At 41.0% G+C, this 19,937-nt stretch overlaps 1 protein-coding gene across 1 annotated transcript in view; it reads left to right on the top strand.

The window, feature by feature from the left end:
• csmd2 (CUB and Sushi multiple domains 2) overlaps positions 1 to 19,937 on the top strand; it is a 736,338-nt gene that overhangs the window by 86,232 nt on the left and 630,169 nt on the right. Inside the window, exons 4-5 of the mRNA XM_041212915.1 lie at positions 142 to 266; positions 5,504 to 5,625. Of these exons, the coding sequence (XP_041068849.1) occupies positions 142 to 266; positions 5,504 to 5,625 (247 nt within the window). The remainder of the gene's footprint in view (positions 1 to 141; positions 267 to 5,503; positions 5,626 to 19,937) is intronic.

Here is a 19,937-nt window from a genome sequence, read left to right as displayed (position 1 = left end):
GAAGCCTATCTTTAAGTTGGAGGTTATAAATGATCGAATCCTTCCAGCAGATGACATAGTGGTACATTAGGTGAAATTACATAATCAATGTTTTTATACTTCGTGTTCTGAAGAATTGACAGCTTCTTTCTCTCTTTTTAGACTGGGATCCAGTGTGCAGTTCTCATGTGATGATGGCTATGAATTGCAAGGGTCCAAAAGCATCACCTGTATGAAATTGGCTGACTTGTTTGCAGCTTGGAGTGATCACAGACCATTCTGCCGAGGTGAGAAATTACTGACAGTTACTATGCTGCGACAGATGACTAGCTTTCACCTTCACAGTCATTCAGCACCATTATTCTTCCTTATCCCTTCATTTCTGTGACTTGATGTGTCCTTCATGTCAACATATGATTGAAGGAATGGGGATTGAGTGAAAAATTAATCATTTTGAGTAGATGGGTGACCATAATAGAATAACTGCAGAAGCAATTGTACTTCAAAAGTTGCCAAAAATTTAAAGTTGAGAAAGTATATTGTGTGAACAGATACTTGTTAGCTGTAATTAAATGTTGTGACAGTCAAGGTTATATTTTAAAATTTAGTTCATTGGTTTTGACAATTGTATATCCAGGCAACAATCTTCTAACCCCCAAAAAATTCTTCATTTTACCTGACAGAATACTGTAGTAAGGTCAACTGTAACACATGCTAAAAGCATTATTAAATATACAAAGTATTGTTTAGGCATTGCATTACGAGCAACACATAGGATGTTGTTTCTTTCAGACAGCATTGAATTATCCAATAATTTGAATTATGCATCAAAGTGAAAAATGGGAATTAGCTGTTAATTAGAATTAAGTGATATTGAAGTAAGAATGATAAAGTAGTACCTGTTTTCACCCCTTGTTATTGGGCAGAATGCAAAATTAATGATTGGCTATGTGTATATACGCAGGGGCAGATGAATCTGTGCCATATTTCTACAGCAAATATTTATTTTGTTCACTCTCCTCTGTCTTGAATTTCCTCTTCATATTGTCAACTGAGATGATTGATTGGTACACTTCTCCCAAGCTTCTGCAAATAGATAGAACTTACATTTATATTGTGCCTGTCATGATCTCAGGATGTCTCAATGTGCTTCATAATTCATTAAGTATTTTTGATGCGTAGTCACCTTTATAATGTAAGGAAATACAGTAGAGAATTTATGTAAAGCAAGGCCCCACAAACAGCAATGGAATAAATGACTAGATAATCTGTTTAAATGATGTTGGTTGAGGGGTAAAAGTTGGCCATGACACTGTGAAAACTTCCAGCCTCTTCTTTAAATTGTGCGAATAGATCTTCTATGCCCACCTGAGATAGCAAACAGGGCCTCAGTTTAACATGTGACCTGAAAGATGGAACTTCTCACAGTGCCATATTGAAGTGTCAGACCGGATTATGTACTCAAGTCTCTGGAGTGAAGATTGAATCCATTATCTTCTGATTTGGTTACAAGAGTCCTTCCACCAAGTCGAGGCTGGCACTCGTTGCTTTTGATCTTCAGCTGACTGTTAGAAAGTGATCTGCAAATAATTAATTTTCTTCTATCATTGTGCACCCACTGGACTCTGTAATGAATAAATGTTTGCCTTCTTGACCCTAGCTGTTAGCATTCAGAATAAATTTTGTTGCATATTCATCTTGCAGAGTATTTTTGGAGACATTCCAATGTCTAATGAGAACCTCAGAAATATGTTAATAAGCTTGAATTTAGAGATATCTAGTCTTCAAAGATCATTTGAATTCTATCCCAAACATGGTCATTATAGACTGTTTCCTAGGAATAAATATAATGATTGTAGGGTTCATGTGGAGAGGTCATCCTCAATTCATATGTGAAGGTCCAGGAACTAATGAACGGCACTGTCTCTTGCACTTTTTTAAAAGATTTAATAATATCACAGACTGTTCTAGTGGAATTTCAACTAAATACTAAAGCCTGATGAGCACATTTGATCAGGCATCCAATGTGTTTTTCTCAATGTGGACAGGGAGTGATTCTTGTACTGTTAATGAGAAAGAGTCTTCACCCTAAAGCAAAGAGTTTCAGAGAAGTCTTACTGATGTAGGAGAAACTATAAAGCTAAATTAATCCCACAGCTGGGTTTTCAACATGGAATGTCCCTGTAAAAGATTATAATCATTATAAAGAAACTTCTCATTTCCTACATAGGAATGGTGATTAATTAATGGAACACAATAAGCTTAAAATAACAGACGTCCGTAGTGCAAGTAGAAGATCCAGTACATACATTGCTTTAGATTTAGCTAAATAAAATTTATCTAAATCTAAAGCGATGTACGTACTGTTTTCTAACATACCTTTTTCTGCTGGATAGTTTGCAATATATAAACTCTGGAGTATTATGTTTCTGATTTGGAGATTCAAGCTCAAATTTAGCATTGTCTTCAGATTCACTTGCTTTGTGGGTTGCAGAATTCTCCTCACATATCAGGGTCTTTGGTTTGAGGCAAGAACCAAAATAATGAGATAGTAAGACTTCTCTCTGTGTTGGCAGTAAAAGTCTTATGGGTTAATAAAAGGATAGGTTGGATAGGCAGGTCTTGTTTCCGCTGGAGTTTAGAAGACTGAGAGGTGACTTGATTGAAGATCCTGAATGGCCTTGATGAGGTGGATGTGGAAAGGATGTTACCTCTTGTGGGTGAGTCCAGAACTAGGACTTTTAAAATTAGGGATTGTGCTTATAGGACAGATATGAGGAGAATGTTTTTCTCTCAAAGTGTTGTGTGACTTTGGATCTTTCTGCCTCAGAAGGTGGTGGAAACAGGGTCATTGAATATTTTTAAGGCAGAAGTAGATAGATTGTCGTTAGGCAAGGGAATCAAAGGTAGATGGGAATGTGGAACTCGAAACACTAACAGATCAGCCATGATCTTATTGAATGGAGGAGCAGGCTCGAGGGGCTGAATGGCCTACTTCTCCTATTTCATATGTTTGTGTGTAAAACCATCTCAGTTGAGCTGCTAGCAATGGATGTAAGCCTGCAGCACAAAACTGGAAAGTTCAATTTGATATGCAGGAGCTGGAGATGCTGTTGTTGGGGGTGAGTCATAATATCTCAGCTTACCAGATGTACCTCACCTGGGAGTGCTTGACACTCAATGTCTGAGGTGAAAAGGTACTCCATTCCATATGCACATCTCTCTTATCCTGATCTGTAAAATAAATCTTTTTGGGGGTTTTATTTTAAATAATCGCAACCCATTTCCGCTGGGTGATCTGTGTGACAAGACTGTTCTTTCCCCTTCTAGTTAACTGCATTGATGATTTTCCTGGAGGTGCTTCCAATCTTGACCATTCTTTAAAATAAGAAAAATGAGATGGATGTTCACAGCAAATCTGTGATATTGATCAGGGTGATGGGGAGGGATGGGGTTGGGGATCAAATGGAAACAGATGTGAACTAACTGGTTCCTGTGAATTGGAGCTGTTCTCCAATTTCTCTCCAAATTCCATGCCAAGTTATCATCCTGAATTCAACCTGCAAATAATTTTTGCTTAAATTATTGCAGTTGGTGTATGATGTTGATAGTGGTTGCATTATCAATGTTAAAATCAGCTGCATCTTTTCTACATATTGGCCTCCTCAATATTATTCTTGCAATATAGGGCTCCGCTCTAGTCAGGTATACTTGATTCTTTTTCAAGAAATGCTATATTACAATCACTGCATTGTTTGCTTGGATTCAATATTTTGAAATTTTTATAGCAGAACCACATATAGTTATCTGTCTGTCCCTTATGAAGGGAAACCAGCAACATTAGCAAGTGTTCAATTTTCTTGTTCCAAAGCTCCTTTGATCAAGAGCAACTGGCAGTGTTCAGAGAAGAAATAGTACCTTATTTTAATTTTCTTACGCTCACCACATTGAATTTTCCCTTTTTCTAGAAATGATACTTGAAACTTGTGATTAGACAATGAGAGATTGGTTTTATTCACACCACAGGAGCTGATTCAGCTCATGTAGGGCACCTGGAGGGATAATCACAGATGGCCTTATTCTTGGCAGGATGAAATGGCAGTTACATGTTGTAGAACTCACAGGCTAAAAGGAACATTAAGTTGAAATGGAGAAATGAAAATGGGCAAGCCATTTGTCAATGAGGGGAGAATGCAAATGCTACTTGATCGTTGTCCTTTTTAGCACTACTGTTGAAAAGCCACACTTGTACTTACAGACAGAACTCTAGCCTCTGCCTTCCAGTTTATAGAGCTGATGAACTACATTGAAAATGAATAGAATCTTGAATGAACATCAAAACCTGCATAGTTTGTGTGGCACGGCTGGAAGAAATCAATCGTAACATCCATTTGTGTTCAGCACGGAAGATATCATTTTGTTATTTTGCAATTAAATAGTAGGAGCACAAGATTGGAGAAAAAAACCACTGGAGTCCATTTGGTCAATCCGAGAAAGTACTGAATCTGCAATCACATCCGGAACAAGTACTCATAGGGAGTGCATTGCAGGTGATAGTCAGCGTGCAGTTTGTGATTTTCAGGCTACTCGTTTTAATAGGTGACAATTCACAGGCTGCACGTCAGTGATTTCTGTTGATGTGCTCCATGCAGAACTTTACAGAACCAGCCTTTATATTTCTTTCTATGATTCATAGGCTTATTTCACCAAGCAAACTAACTGTCCAGTTCCATCTTGAACTGATATGCACAAACCCTTTGGGACAGTCTGTTCTGGACAGGTCCCAACCCCTGTGTGAATTAGATGAAGGTAGACTGTTCATTTTCTCTCTTTTGAATTTGCAGATTTTGTGGTTCTGTCAAACAATTTAGTGGCTTAGTTTATCTGTACGTCTTAGAACTGATAAACTCTGCTTAGGTCTCTGCTAATCTGCCTCTGCTCCAGGGTAAACTATTCTAACTTTTTTAACTTTTGCGTATAGCTCAGGAGCCTAAATCTTGATATCAGTTTAATTGCCCTCCTCTGTTCACTCTCCAAAGTCAGCTTGTCTCACTACAGTTCCTTCCCTCAGATTTTCTTGCAAGAAATGGTCATGTGTTGTCATGTGTTAATTTCCTCGCTGAACCAGAAAACAATCTCCTGTCCAATGTCTTGAAATGAGTTTAGATTTTGGGGATTATTTGTCTTAAAACAAAGCAGCATGAGTAGTAATTGCTATGAGGGCAAATATTTAATGAGATGTGTAACATCTTTTATTGTTAAAGTTGACAGCACTGCCATTGCTTTGGAAAATGTATCAAATCTATTTTTAAATAGATTTGCTACCTGCTTTAGTCACACGTGTACGGTATACTTATTGTCTCTCAACTGAAGTGAATTGAGATAAAATTTACCATAAATTGACTATGTCTGACTTGAATGATATTTCTAATTGTATCAAGACTTACATCCATCCACAGTATTAAATAATTTATCATACTAATTGTTCCACTGTTCTGAACTCTTTCAACCTCTTTTGTTACAGCTCGAGTATGTGGTGCACATCTGAATGGTCCTACTGGTGTTATTTCGTCCCCTAATTTCCCAGTCCAGTATGATAGTGATGCACACTGTGTATGGGTGATTACTGCCTCCAATCCTGACAAGGTAAGCTACTTCAATTTCTCTTGCATTTCACATTAACCTCCCAAATCTAGGTTTTCTCACCCTGTTGCCCCATCCACGTGCCTTTCCCTGGAGAATCCATTTCCTGCTTGCTGACTTGCTGACTTGTAGGCTACTTCCTGTCAGAAAGAATTACATTTTCCTAAAGCCTGTTGACAGTTTAAAAGTCAAGGGAATCATGAAAAGCTCATATTAGGGAAGTGACAAAGTTAATTCTTGATTCCACTCCATTTTTATTCTTGGAGTATAAAGAAATACAAAAATGATGTCCGTCTCCGCAGTGCCTTCATCCAAAATCTATTACTGTTAAGAAGTAAGACTTGCATTTTTACAGCACGTTTGATGACCTCAGAATATTCTAACAGCCACTTTGTGAAGTGTAGTCATTGTTGGATGTGGGAAATGCAGTATCCAATTACATTCAGCACTGTTCCACAAAGAGCAATGTGTTAATGACCAGCTAATCATGTTGTTCGAAGAATACATATTGGCCAGAACAATGGGGGAAAATGCCTCAGCTGTGGAATCTTTTCAATCCACCTGAGAGGGCAGATGGGGCCTCAGTTTAATGTTGCATTCAAACAATGGCACCTCCGACAGAACAGTATTCCATCAGCACTGGACTGAAGTGTTGCCCTGAGTTATGTGCTTTTGGAAAGTATGCATTCATTTATAAACATAAAATGTGTCTCAAACATCATGATTGTACAGTGTTTCATCCAGATCCTGTACCATTTCTCAGCCCATCCTTTGTGTTCTGCCATTTTTCACACTCCCTTTCTCTTCCCATAAATATATTGACTCCTAGGTTGAAAGTGATTTATACAATGGCTTCTCACACCTGAGTGCCATTTCTTTATGTGGGAGATTGACAGTTCATGTCAGCAGCACATGGGCTATTCCAGACAAATTCTATCCTGATCTCAGTCTATGTTTGCATGTAAACACTCTCCCACACCCACCCACCCACACCCACACAGGCAAACCACAACACACACACACAAACACATGCACACACTCATGTGCACAATGAAACAAGCATTGTTTTACAATCTTAAGCTAATTTTAGTTTTAAAACAAAAATTACATCCCCCCAATTATCTCTTCATATTTATCGTTATATACAATGCTGAGTTAATTGAATTAAACTAGAAAAAAGTGAACCTTAGACAATCAACAATGATAAAGATACAAACTATGTTAAGACACTGTCTGTGTGAGGTATTTATAAGTATTTTTCTTTTGTTACACTAACTTTACAACAAACTGCCATCTTTGTGTTATAGTCAAAACAGCACAATGTAAAATTGTTATGCAGTTATTTTGCTGTCACTTTGATCAAACGATGGAAACTGTTCCTTTTTCACTACACACCAAACATTTTTCACTAGCGACAAACCTTCAACTCTCATCTCCCTAAAGTCATCTGGCCTTTTCTTGAAATGGTTATTAATATTCATTAATCAGGGGGTGGTACTTGCAAAAGTAATTAACTTGCATTCCCATGGTTACAGCCGACTTTCTAAGCTTTTACACTGAATCTCTATGATGTGATTGACCTACATTTAGTAATTAGTTGCACATTACTCAACACTACAAGGTTATTTATGCATTTTAAAGTTTCTACACCCTACAATGACCGATTTTGGCAGGGACTCTTTGAATTCACCTTGTTGAGTCACTTACTGGAGTTACTTACTCTGATGTCTCAACTTCGTCATTTTAATAATGATGGAAACACCATTATTTCCTTTTACATGAATAATTTGTGTTCCATAACATTTTATTAATTTATCAGGAATCCATGAGATATCAGGACTTGTTTCAGATTTCCAACATCCACATTATTTTGCTTTTCTTCTGTTTTGTTCACAGTTATTGTCTATGTTATTTTGTAATGGAAAGCTTTCTAAGCTCCCTACTTGTGTCATGCATTTTTTTCTCATTTTCTGTAGCTGAGTATATGAAAAGATAAGTGGTACAGGAGGGAGAGCTTCAGATTCCTGAGGCATTGGGACCAGTTCAGGGGCAAGAGGAATGTGTACAAACCGGACAGGTTGCATGTAAACAGGTCTTGGACCAATATCTTTGCAGGGTGGTTAACTAATTCTGTGGGGGAGAGTTTAAACAAGTCTGGCAGAGAGATGAACATCAGTAGAAAGGAAACTAGGACGGACAAACAGCAGGTGAACAGAAAACAGTATAAAATGGGAAAAAACATAAACAGACAAAAAAGCAAAACAGATGAGCATGTTGTTAGGATGCATGTAATAATAAGTTCGACAGGTTACATATGCAAGTTGCCACATAGCTGTAATGGGAACCTAGCTTAAACATGGTCACGAATGGCAACTAAACATTCTTGGCTATAAAGTATTCAGAAGGGAAGGAAAAAAATGGAGGAAGTTTGCTGTAATGTTCAAATCTGTTAATGTTAATGCTATAATATTATAGTTCTATAAAGGGAAGTGCAAAGACTGAATCTATTGCTTACAGTTAATAGAAAGAAAAGGTACTGTTACATTGCTGGGTGTTTACTGTACAATAGTGAATAGTGAGAAGGAGATAGACGAGCAAATCTATGTATTAAGCAAATTTCATAGAAATTTAAAAATAACAGAGCAGTAATAGTAGAAGGCTTCAATTATCCTAATAGAAACTGGGAAAAGAAAACAGAGTAAAGGGTAAGGAGAACAAAGAATTCCTAAAGATTGTACAGGAGAACTTTCATAATTAATATGTTTTGAGCCCAATGATCTAGCTTTGGGGAAAGAAACGATGCAGGTGGAGTGTGTTTCAGTGAAAGAACAACTGGTAATAGTGATCATAATACAATTAGGATTAAAGTAGTTGTGGAAAGAGACAAAGAAAAATCAAAGGTGAAAATATCCAACTTGAAGAAAGCCAATTTTAGTGATTTTAGAAGGATCTAGCACAGGTGGGGTGGAAAGAAAAAGATTGGCCAGAAAACAGTAGGTGAGCAATAGTAGACCTTCAAGCCAGACATTGTTTGGGTACAAACCAAGAAAGTTGCTATATGGAGGAAAAAAGGGGCACCCAAATCTAGAGCTCTAAAGATAACATAGGAAATCAAAGTTAAAATGAAATAGGAAAAACTTAATGATATATACCAGATACAGAATACAATGGAAAACCAGGCAGAATACAAAGAATGAAGAGGGAAATTGAAAAAGCAAAGAGAAAGTACGAGAAAAGATTAGTTGAAAAGAACAAACATATGCATTGCAACCGCTATACATTTCTTTCTGGCGCAAAAGCACGACAGGAAAAGTGGCCCAACCCCATGGCTAATGAAAGAAATTAAGGATAGTATTAGATCCAAAGAGGAGTCATATAAAGTTGCTAGAAAAAGTAGCAAGCCTGAGGATTGGAAGCAGCTTAGAATTCAGCAAAGGAGGACTAACAGATTGATTAAGAGGGGAAAAATAGAATATGGAAGTAAACTTGCAAGAAACATAAAAGTGGGTTGTAAAACTTCTATAAATATCTAAAAAGAAAAAGATTAGTGAAGAAAAAATGTAGGTCCCTTATAGTCCAAAACAGGAGAATTTATAATAGAGAACGAGAAAATTGCAGAGTTATTAAAAAACTACTTTAGCTTTGTCTTCATGGAGGAAAACACAAATAACTTCCCAGAAATGCAAGGGAATCAAGGGTCTAGTGAGAAGGAGGAATTGAAGGAAATTAGTCTTACTAAAAAAAGCGCTGGAGAAATTAATAGGACTGAAAGCCAATAAATCCCCAGGGCCTGATAATCTACATCCAGGGTACTAAAGGAGGTGGCCAAAGAAGTAATGGATGCGTTGGTTGTCATCTTCTAAAATTCTGTAGATTCTGAATCAGTCCTGGCAGATTGGAGGGTGGCAAATGTAACCCCATTATTTAAAAAAGGAGGGAGGGAGAAAACAGGGAATTACAGACTGGTTAGCCTAACATCAGTAGTAGGGAAAATGCTAGAGTCTGTTATAAAGGATGTGATAACAGTACACTCAGAAAATATCAATGGGATTAGATAAGGTCAGCATGGATTTATGAAAGGGAAATCACCCACTTGAGTTTTTGAGGACATAATGAGCAGAATAGATAAGGGGGAACCAATGGATGTGGTGTATTTGGACTTTCAGAATGCTTTGATAAAGTCCCGCCTAAGAGGTTAGTGTGACAAAGTAAAGCAGATGGGATTAGGGGTAATATATTGGCATGGATTGAGAACTGGTTAGCAGACAGGAAACATCGAGTTGGAATAAATGGGTTTTCTTTCGGAATGGCAAGTGGTGACAAGTGGGGTACTGCAGGGATCAGTGCTTGAGCCTCAACTATTCGCAACATAGATCAATAATTTGGATGAGGGAACCAAATGAAATATTTTCAAGTCTGCTGACAACATGAATCATGGTGGGGAGGAGGTTAAGAGGCTTCATGTTGTGTGAGTGGGCAAATACATGGCAGATTCAGTACTGTGGATAAGTGCAAAGTTATCCACTTCGGTAGGAAAAACAGAATGGCAGAGTATTATTTAAATAATGATAGATTCGTAAATGTTAATGCACAAAGGGACCTGGGTGTCCTTGTACACCAAGCACTGAAAGCAAACATGCAGGTGCAGCAAGCAGTTAAGAAGGCAAATGGTATGTTGGCCTTCATTGTGAAAAGACTTGAGTACAGGAGCAAGGATGTCTTACTGCAGCTGTTCAGGACCATGACGAGACCACACCCGGAGTATTGTGTGCAGTTTTGGTCTCCTTACCTAAGAAAGGACACTTGCCATAGAGTGGGTGCAGTGAAGGTTCACCAGACTGATTCCTGGGATGGCAGGGCTGTCGTATGAGGAGAGATTGGACTAACTTGGCCTTTATTCACTGGAGTCTAGAGGAACAAGAGGGGATCTCATTGAAACATATAAAATTCTGACAGGGCTGGACAGACTGGATGCAGGGATGATGTTTCCTCTGCCTGGGGGGTCTAGAACAAGGGGTCACACTCTCAGGATATGGGGTAGGCCATTTAGGACTGAGATGAGGAGAAACTTCTTCACTTGGAGGTGGTGAACTTGTGGAACTCTCTACCACAGAAGGCTGTGGAGGCCAAGTCACTGGATTTATTTAAGGAGGAAATAGATAGATTTCTAGGTTCCAAAGACACCAAGAGGTATGAGAAGAAAGCGGGAGAATGGCATTGAGATAGAGGATCAGCCATTATCATATTGAATAGCAGAGCAATATATTGAATGGCAGATTAGGCTTGAAGGGCTGGATGACCTGCACCTGCTCCTATTGTCTATGTTCCTATGGAATCCATTGATCTTCTATAAACACAGAAAAAATTAAAAGAATAATTAAAGAAATGGTGTAACTGATTAGGGGTAAAAATGTAAATCATCTTGTGGAGGCAGAGAGCATGATTATTGATTACTTTGTCACAGTCTTTACCAAAGAAGAGAATTGACTTAATGTCAAAGTGGAGAGGGGTGGGGGGAGGAGGTGGGGGGGGGGTGCGGGGTAGCGGGAGTAGAGGTGTTGAATAGGCTCAAAATATATTGAAAGGAGATGCTTAATAGGCTGGCATCACTCAAAATCAATGAATCACCTAGTCCAGATAGAATCCATGCTAGATTGCTGAGGGAGCTCTGAACATAACCTTTCAATCATCCTTGGATATGGAAGTGGTGCCAAAGGACTGGAGGATTGCAAATGTTTACATTCCTGTTTAAAAAATGGGAGAGAGATAAACCTGGTAACTACAGGCCAATCAGTCTAACATCAGTGGTGGGAAAGTTACATCAAACTGCTGTCAGCACAAAATTAATTCTCACTTGGAGAAGCAGGGCCTCTTAATGGACAGCTAGCACAGACTTATTACTAGCAAATCATGACTGATTGACTTGACTGAGGCCAGAATGTTCTGGCCCCTCCTGCTGGCAGGATCTTCTGGTCCCCCTGAAGTCGACAGACATTTGAATAGCTCGCTGCACCCGTTGTGGGGGAACTCACTGTGGCAGGGTGGGACAACACCGGCCTGAGTCCTTTAATGAAGTTACAAAGAGGAATGATGAAGGCAGTGCATTGGATGTTGTACATATATACTTTCATAAGCAGTTGGTAAAGTACCTCATAATAGAATATTCTAAAAATAAAAGTTTGTGTTATTAAAGGGACAGTGGTAACTTAGATTTGTAATTAGCTAAGGGATAGGGAGCAGAGAGTTGTGCTGAAAATAAGTCAATGTAAGGAATGAATTAAAAATTGTTTGATAATGTCAGTGCCTTTACATTTAAAACAAGCACACATGAAAGGAGGAAGGAACCACTTTAGCTCAGCTGTAGCATCCTTGCCTCTGAGTTAGAAGTTTGTGAATTCCAGCCCCACACTGGAACTGAAATGTAATTGATGGTTGACACTTTGGTGCAGTATTCAGGGATTGGTGCATTGCTGGAGTTACCATCTTAGGAGGCAAAATTTATCTGACACAGCAGAATAAAAGATCCCATGGTACTAACCTTCACCGCCAGAACAGACTAATTGCTCATTTATCTCATTGCTGTTTCAGTACCCTTGTTGTGTGCAAGTTGGTTGCTCTATTTGCCTAAACAATAATTATGAGTAGACTGGCCATGAAATGATTTGGAACATCCTGAGAATATGAAAGATGTAATATGAATGCAAGTTTTTTTTTTCTTGAGTGTGATTACATACAATCAAATCCTGTAATTGTGTTACAAAAGTAAATCTTTTTGAAGTGTTTCTATTTTATAAGTTTTGTCTCTGCTGTGCTTGACAATTAACTGTGTGGTCAGCGGCAAAGCAATGGTGCTTGCTACTGATCTTGAAGCAAGCTGTCCACAAAGATCGAGCAATCTCTGTGGTGTGGATTTCTCCTTTCCTGATGTCAGTTTAAATCTTGAGCCAAGTCAAGGCGATTCCCAAGTGTCCAGCAACGGAGTAAGGAGTCAATTTCAATGAAGTATTCTCTTAGACAACAAACCAGAAAGTTAAAAGCACAGAATCCTTTCACTTTTCATTTACTTTTCTATCTGAAAAGAAAATGAAATGTTTGTGTGTTTGGGAATAAGATAGAAGCTAAAATAAAGTAAAACAAACTTTAAAAACATTCTTAAAAAACGTTATTTTTATTACAATGAAGAAATGTGAAATTCCATAAATATAAAATGAGCTTTTCAGATCCAGTGAAGGTGTTTAACAGTTATTATAAAGTAAGTGCAATGTTAAAAACCCAGTTACACCTCGTTCAACAAGGGGTAACTTTTTCAAGGGTTATTACAGAAAAACTACCTAAAGTGTAAGATTTTGCCAATTCACTGATTGTTTTGGGATTACTGTCTGTGGGAACTTCATCAGTGAATCCTCTGGAGGAGCATGGGGACACTGACAGTAACTCCTGAATTTCCACATTGCTCTGTGCATGTTCGGTCTCCTGAAGTTGCTGTTTGTTTCAGTGGAGGAATGATGGTGAATGCTGACAGTTTTGCCATCATTACCATTGCAAAATCTGGGCCATCTATGTTTTGAAAAGAATGGGGCATTTCCATTCTAATGATGTAATACAAAAGGATTCCTTAAGAGACGTCACTGACATCACTTGAATAGCTTTGTTACTGTTTTCTATTTTTTTCTGCCTGTTATAAATATTTAGCAAATACTTAGCTCCACTATTTACAGAATGGGATTTACAGAGAAGGCCAGTAAATATAAATATTAAAAAAGAGACAGTCTATGGTATATACTTTCTATTAATTGTACAGAGCCTTTAGTTTCTTCCTTTAAGAGAAATCACACAGCTTAAATATTCATCTTAGTTCCAGAAATTCTCAGCAGCAACTATAAATATCAACTATGATTAACATACAGGTGCTGTATGCTGCAGCTGATATTGAAATATAATTTTGTTTCTTCTTTTGAGATGCCTACATTTCAGATTTGGCACAACAATTGAATCTATCTGTGGCCCAATTATTGTAACCACAGATGGACAGCTTGTTTTCCAGCATCCTTTGGTGGGTATATTTTCCAGCCAGCAACCTCCACACAGTGAAAACATGCTAAAGTCTCACACTGGTGCACTTTTTCAAAGTAGGGGTGAATATTCAGAGTCACTGTGAGAATCTCAGTATGGTAAAAGTGAACACTCTTAAGCTCTGGTTGCCACTTATGAATTCTGCTAAACTTTGGAAGTCTAAGATTACTGAGCTGCTGTCGTGTTTGACTAGATTTCATAACCTCTGTCACTATTGATCAAGTAATCACTACACAACATAACCAGAATATGTCATTGTGTTTGTAGATCATGGTAGCGATAATCCCAATAAGTATCTAGTGTAAAAGCGAATATTGTTATGGATAGGGGAAAGGTGTGAGATAATTTCCCCTTTCTTCCCCTTCTTGACTGACTGTAACAAGTTGCATTTCTGAGAAGAAGCGTTTTAACCTGCCCTTTCAGTGCTAATGCAAAAAAGCTTTCTTGTAAATTTAAATTTAAAATGAAAAGGATGGATAAATTTCTATTTATCACAAAACCTGAAATGTAAAATGCACCAAACACCCATTCCCCAAGCCGGAATCTTCCCCCCCTTCCCCACTCCTGCCATCAGTGAGATTTGTGGTGAGCGGGGAGGCAGAATATATGGCGGGGAGTGAAAAATTGGCTTCCTGATATGGATCTAAGTCGGGTTTGTCCTCGCCTGACGTTCATAATGGGTTGATGGTGGGTTGGGTCTCCTGCTGAAGCTCAGTGGAAGCATATGCACGCTCATTAAAACACCAACAGATGGGATTCGTGCGTCCTGTCAAATCTCCATTCTGTAACTCAACTGGACATTCGTGGCGTGCACCTTGTGAGAGAGAACTTTAAAGCACTTACCTTGGAGTCAATAAAAGCAAAATACCATGGATGCTGGGAATCTGAAATAAAAATAGAAAATGTTGGAATAACTCAGCAGGTCTGGCAGCATCTGTGGGAAGAGAAACAGATTTAATGTTTTGAGTCGTATGACTCTTCTTCATAGCCTTTTACCTTGGAGTCAAAGCTGGCTGCACCACTGCAGTGGGCCACATGTATGTGTGCACGAGAAACACAGCTAGGGGGTGTTGGTAAGTTCAAGACATGAAGGGTGGGGGGTGTGGGGGTGTCCAGAGGAGAAGTGGGGGTTAAGGGGAGAAGAAGGCGGAGGGGGGCAGAGGAGAAGAAGGGAGGGGGGGGCAGAGGAGAAGGGGGGCAAAGGAGGAAGAGAGAAAGATGAGAAGGGGGTTTCGAGAGGAAAAGAAGGAGCATTCCCAGATGAGTACAAGGGGGTGGATCTGGATGGAGTGGGTTAAAGGAAAATGGAGGAAGTAAGGCATGAAGGAAAAGTGGGAGGAAGGGAGGTGAGGTGGGTCCAGAGTGCTTCAGAGGGAGGGGTCAGTTCAGATGACATTGGAATGCTGGGGGGAGAACTGGTGATGTTGGTGATGCGACAGTTACTGAGAGGGGCAAGTGGGACGCAGTAGGATTGAAGAGTCAGGGTCCGGACGTAGTGCGGTATTCTCATCTGGGAGGGGGACAAAGATGGTGACACGGACTACGGAGGTGGGGAGGATCAAGGTGGGTATGGAATGTTGACTGGGGTGGGCTCGTCAGGGAGGGAAGGCGTGTGCAGTTTAATAGTGATAAGGTACACGGTGATGCGGGAGGCTCAAGGGTTACCAAGGAGAGTGTAGGAGAGTAGGGGGGAGGTGATGGCGTAGGGGTATTGCCTCTGGACTAGTAATCCAGAGACCCACGGTAATGATCTGGGGATCCGGGTTCAAATTCAATAAAAATTTGGAATTAGAAGATTAATGAAACCATTGTCACCATCCGGTTCACTAATGTCCTTTTGGGAAGGAAATCTGCCATCCTTACCTGGTCTGGCCTACCTGTGACTCCAGACCCACAGCAATGTGGTTGACTCTTAAATGCCCTCTGAAATGGCCCAGCAAACGACTCAGTTTTAACAAACTGCAACAAAGTCACAAAAAAGGAATGAAACCGGATGGACCATCCAGCATCGACCTAGGCATCAGAAATGACAATGGCAAACTCAGCCCTATCGACCCTGTAAAGTCCTCCTTACTAACATCGGGGGCTTGTGCCAAAATTGGGAGAGCTGTCTCACAGACTAGTCAAGCAATAGTCTGACATAGTCATCCTCACAGCATCATACCTTACAGATAATGTCCCAGATCCCACCATCACCATCCCTGGGTATGTCCTGTCCCACCGGCAGTACAGACCCAGTAGAGGAGGCGGCACAGTGATATACAGTCAGGAGGGAGTTGCCCTGGAAGTCCTTAGCATGGCATCAGGTCAAACATGCACAAGAAAACCTCCTGCTGATTACCACGTACCGCCCTCCCTCAGCTGAGAATCAGTACTCCCCATGTTGAACACCACTTAGAGGAAGCACTGAGAGTGGAAAGGGTGCAGAATGTACTCTGTGGGGGCGGGGGGGGGGGATCTTCAATGTCCATCAGCAAGGGTGGCTCAGGAGCACCACTACTGCCCGAGCTGGCCAAGCCCTAAAGGACATAGCTGCTAGACTAAGTCTGCGGCAGGTAGTGAGGGAACCAACAAGAAGAAAAAACATACTTGACCTCATCCTCACCAACCTGCCTGCCACAGATGCATCTGTCCGTGACGGTATCGGTAGCAGTGACCACCACACCGTCATTGTGGAAATAGGTCCCACCTTCACACTGAGGATACCCCCCATCGTGTTGTGTGGCACTAACACTGTGATTTGGAACAGATCGAGCAACTCAAGGCTGAGCATCCATGAGGTGCTGTGGGCTATCAGCAGCAGCAGAATTGTACTTGAACACAGTCTGTAACCTCATGGCCCGGCATATCCCCCACTCTACCATTACCATCAAGCTAGGGGATCAACTCTGGTTCAATGAAGAGTGCTGTAGGGCATGCCAGAAGCAGCACCAGACATACTGAAAAATGAGGTGTCAACCTGGGGAAGCTATAACACAGGACTACTTGTGTGCCAAACAGCATAAGTGATAGACAGAGCTAAGCGATCCCACAACCAATGGATCAGACCTAAGCTCTGCAGTCTTGCTACATCCAGTCAGGATTGGCGGCGGACAATTAAACAACTCACTGGAGGAGGAGGCTCTACAAATAGTCCCATCTTCAATGATGGGGGAAGCCCAGCACATCAGTGCAAAAGATAAGGATGAAGCATTTGCGAAAATCTTCAGCCAGAAGTGCCGAGTGGATGATCCATCTCGGCCTCCTCTGGAGCTCCCCAGCATCTCAGATGCCGGTCTCCAGCCAATTCGATTCACTCCACGTGACATCAAGAAATGGCTGAAGGCACTGGATTCTGCAAAGACTATGGGTCCTGACCATATTCTGGCAATAGTACTGAACAGTTGTGCTCCAGAACTTGTCGCACCCCTAGCCAAGTCATTCCAGAACAGCTAAAACACTGGCATCTACCCGGGAATGTGGAAAATTCCCCAGGTATGTCTTGTACACAAAAAGAAGGGCAAATCCAACCCAGCCAATTACCACCCCATCAGTCTACTCTCAATCATCAGTAATATAATGGAAAGAGTCATCAACAGTGCTATTAAGCAGCACTTGCTTAGCAATAACCTGTTCGCTGACACCCAGTTTGGGCTCCTGACCTCATTACAGCCTTGGTTCTAACATGGACAAAAGAGCTGAACTCCTGAGGTGAGGTGAGTGTGACCGCCCTTGATATTAAGGCAGCATTTGATCGAGTATGGCATCAAGGAGCCCTAGCAAAACTGGAGTCAATGGAAATCGGGGAAAACTCTGCAATAGTTGGAGACATACCTAGGACAAAGGAAGATGGTTGTGGTTGTTGGAGATTAGTCATCTTAACTCCAGGACATCAGTGCAGCAATTCCTAAGGGTAGTGTCCTCGGCCCATCCATCCTCAGCTGCTTCATCAATGACTTTTCTTCCATCATAAGGATAGCAGTGGGATGTTTGTTGATGATTGCACAATGTTCAGCACTATTCGTGACTCCTCAGTTGCTGAAGCAGTCCATGTCTAAACCCAGCAAGACCTGAAGAACATCCAGTCTTGGGCTGACAAGTGGCAGTTCACATTCGTGCCACACAAGTGCCAGGCAATGACCATCTCCAATAAGAGAGAATCTAACCATCGCCCTTTGACGTTTAACGGCATTACCATCACTGAATCCCCCACTATCAACATCCTGGGGGTTACCATTGACTAGAAACTGAACTGGTCTACCCATATAAATACTGTGGCTACAAGAGCAGGCCAGAGATTGGGAATCCTGTGACGAGTAACTCACTTCCTAACTCCCCAAAACCTGTCCACCATCTACAAGGCACAAGTCAGGAGAGTGATGGAATACTCCCCACTTGCCTGGATGAATGCAGCTCCCACAACACTGAAGAAGCTTGACACCATTCAGGACAAAGCAGTCTGCTTGATTGGTACCACATCCACAAACATTCACTCCCTCCACCGATGCACATTAACAGCAGTGTGTACCATCTAAAAGATGCAATGCAGCAATTCGCTAAGGCTGCTTAGACAGCACCTTCCAAACCCATGACCACTACCGCCTAGAAGGACAAGGGCAGCAGGTAGATGGGAACACCACCACCTGAAAGTTCCTCTCCAAGTCACTCATCATCCTGGCTTGGAAATATATCACCGTTCCTTCACTGTCACTGAATCAAAATCCTGGAACTCCTTTCCTAACAGCACTGTGGGTGCATCTACATCACATGGATGGCAGCGGTTCAAGAAAGCAGCTCAGCACCACCTTCTCAAGGGCAGTTAGGAATGGGCAATAAATACTGACCTACCCAGCTAAGCCCACATCCCGTGAATGAATTAAAAAAAGACTGAAAGTCACATCGGGGGAGGGTTGGGGGCAGGGAAGGTGGCGGGGTCAATGATAATAGGGGAAGTTTGTCGGAGATAGGGTGAGGGTAAAAGATGGTGGAGGCGGTTTGAAATGAAACATGTACCATCCTGGGACAGGGCCAGCCCCAGACCAGGGCAACACCCTTGATGTCCAAATACAAAATATGAAGGTAGGGGAGGGTCTGCTCATGTGAATGGAGTTGAAGGTCAACACAACTGGAGGGAAGACCTTGGTCCACTCCTCCATCACCCCCTACACCTTAACCCCCTCCCACAGCACCTTCCCATGCAACTGCAGAAGGTGCAACACGTACCCCTTTACTTCCCCCCTCCTCACCGTCCAAGGGCCCAAATATTGCTTTCAAGTGAAGCAGTGTTTCACTTGTACTTCCCTCAATTTAGTCTACTGCATTCACTGCTCCCAATGCCGTTTCCTCTACATTGGAGAGACCAAACGCAGACTGGATGACCGCTTTGCGGAACACTTTTGTTCTGTCTGCAAGCATGACCCAGATCTCCCTGTCGCTTGCCATTTTAACACTCCACCCTGCTCTCATGCCCACATGTCCATCCTTGGCCTACTGCAATGTTCCAGTGAAGCTCAATGCAAACTGGAGGAACAGCACTTCATCTTCTGACTAGGTACTTTACAGCCTTCCGGACTGAATATTGAGTTCAACAACTCTAGATCATGAACTCTTTCCTCCATCCCTACTCCCTTTCCGATCCCCCTTTTTCCAATAATTTATATAGATTTTTCTTTTCCCACCTATTGCCATTATTTTTAAATGTATTTCCATCCATTGTTTTATCTCTAACTTTTGGCCTATTTTGATCAGCCCCCAACCCCACCCCCACTCGGACTATCTGTCCCTTGCTCGTCCTGCTTTCTACCCTTAATGTCCCCATTAGCACATTTCTTAGCTAATATCACCACCGTCAACACCTCTTTGTCCTTTTGTCTGTGACATCTTTTGGCTATCTCCAGCTATCACTGGCCCTCTATCAAGCTCTACCTTTTCCCCCCCACCCCCTCCCCGTCTTAAACCAGCTCATATTTCACCTCTTTTCTACTTTTCCTTAGTTCTGATGAAGAGTCATTTGGACTCGAAACTTTAACTGTATCCCTCTCCTCAGATGCTGTGAGACTGGCTCAGACATTTAGTTGTTGCTTAATCTGAAAGTTGATAAGATAGAACCAATATTTGTCATAGTGAAAGTAGATGGCAGACTTATTAAAATGGAAGTAGACATGGGAGCTTCCACTACAGTAATTGGAGAACATACCTTCAGATATTTGAGTAATGGTGGACATCAATTAAGTTTAGAAGATACAGCCGCCAAGCTGAATATG

Source organism: Carcharodon carcharias, chromosome 19 (genome assembly GCF_017639515.1).
Source record: "Carcharodon carcharias isolate sCarCar2 chromosome 19, sCarCar2.pri, whole genome shotgun sequence".
NCBI lineage: Eukaryota > Metazoa > Chordata > Chondrichthyes > Lamniformes > Lamnidae > Carcharodon > Carcharodon carcharias.
Note: the sequence above shows the minus strand (reverse complement) of the source record. Positions and strands in the feature narration are given on the sequence as shown.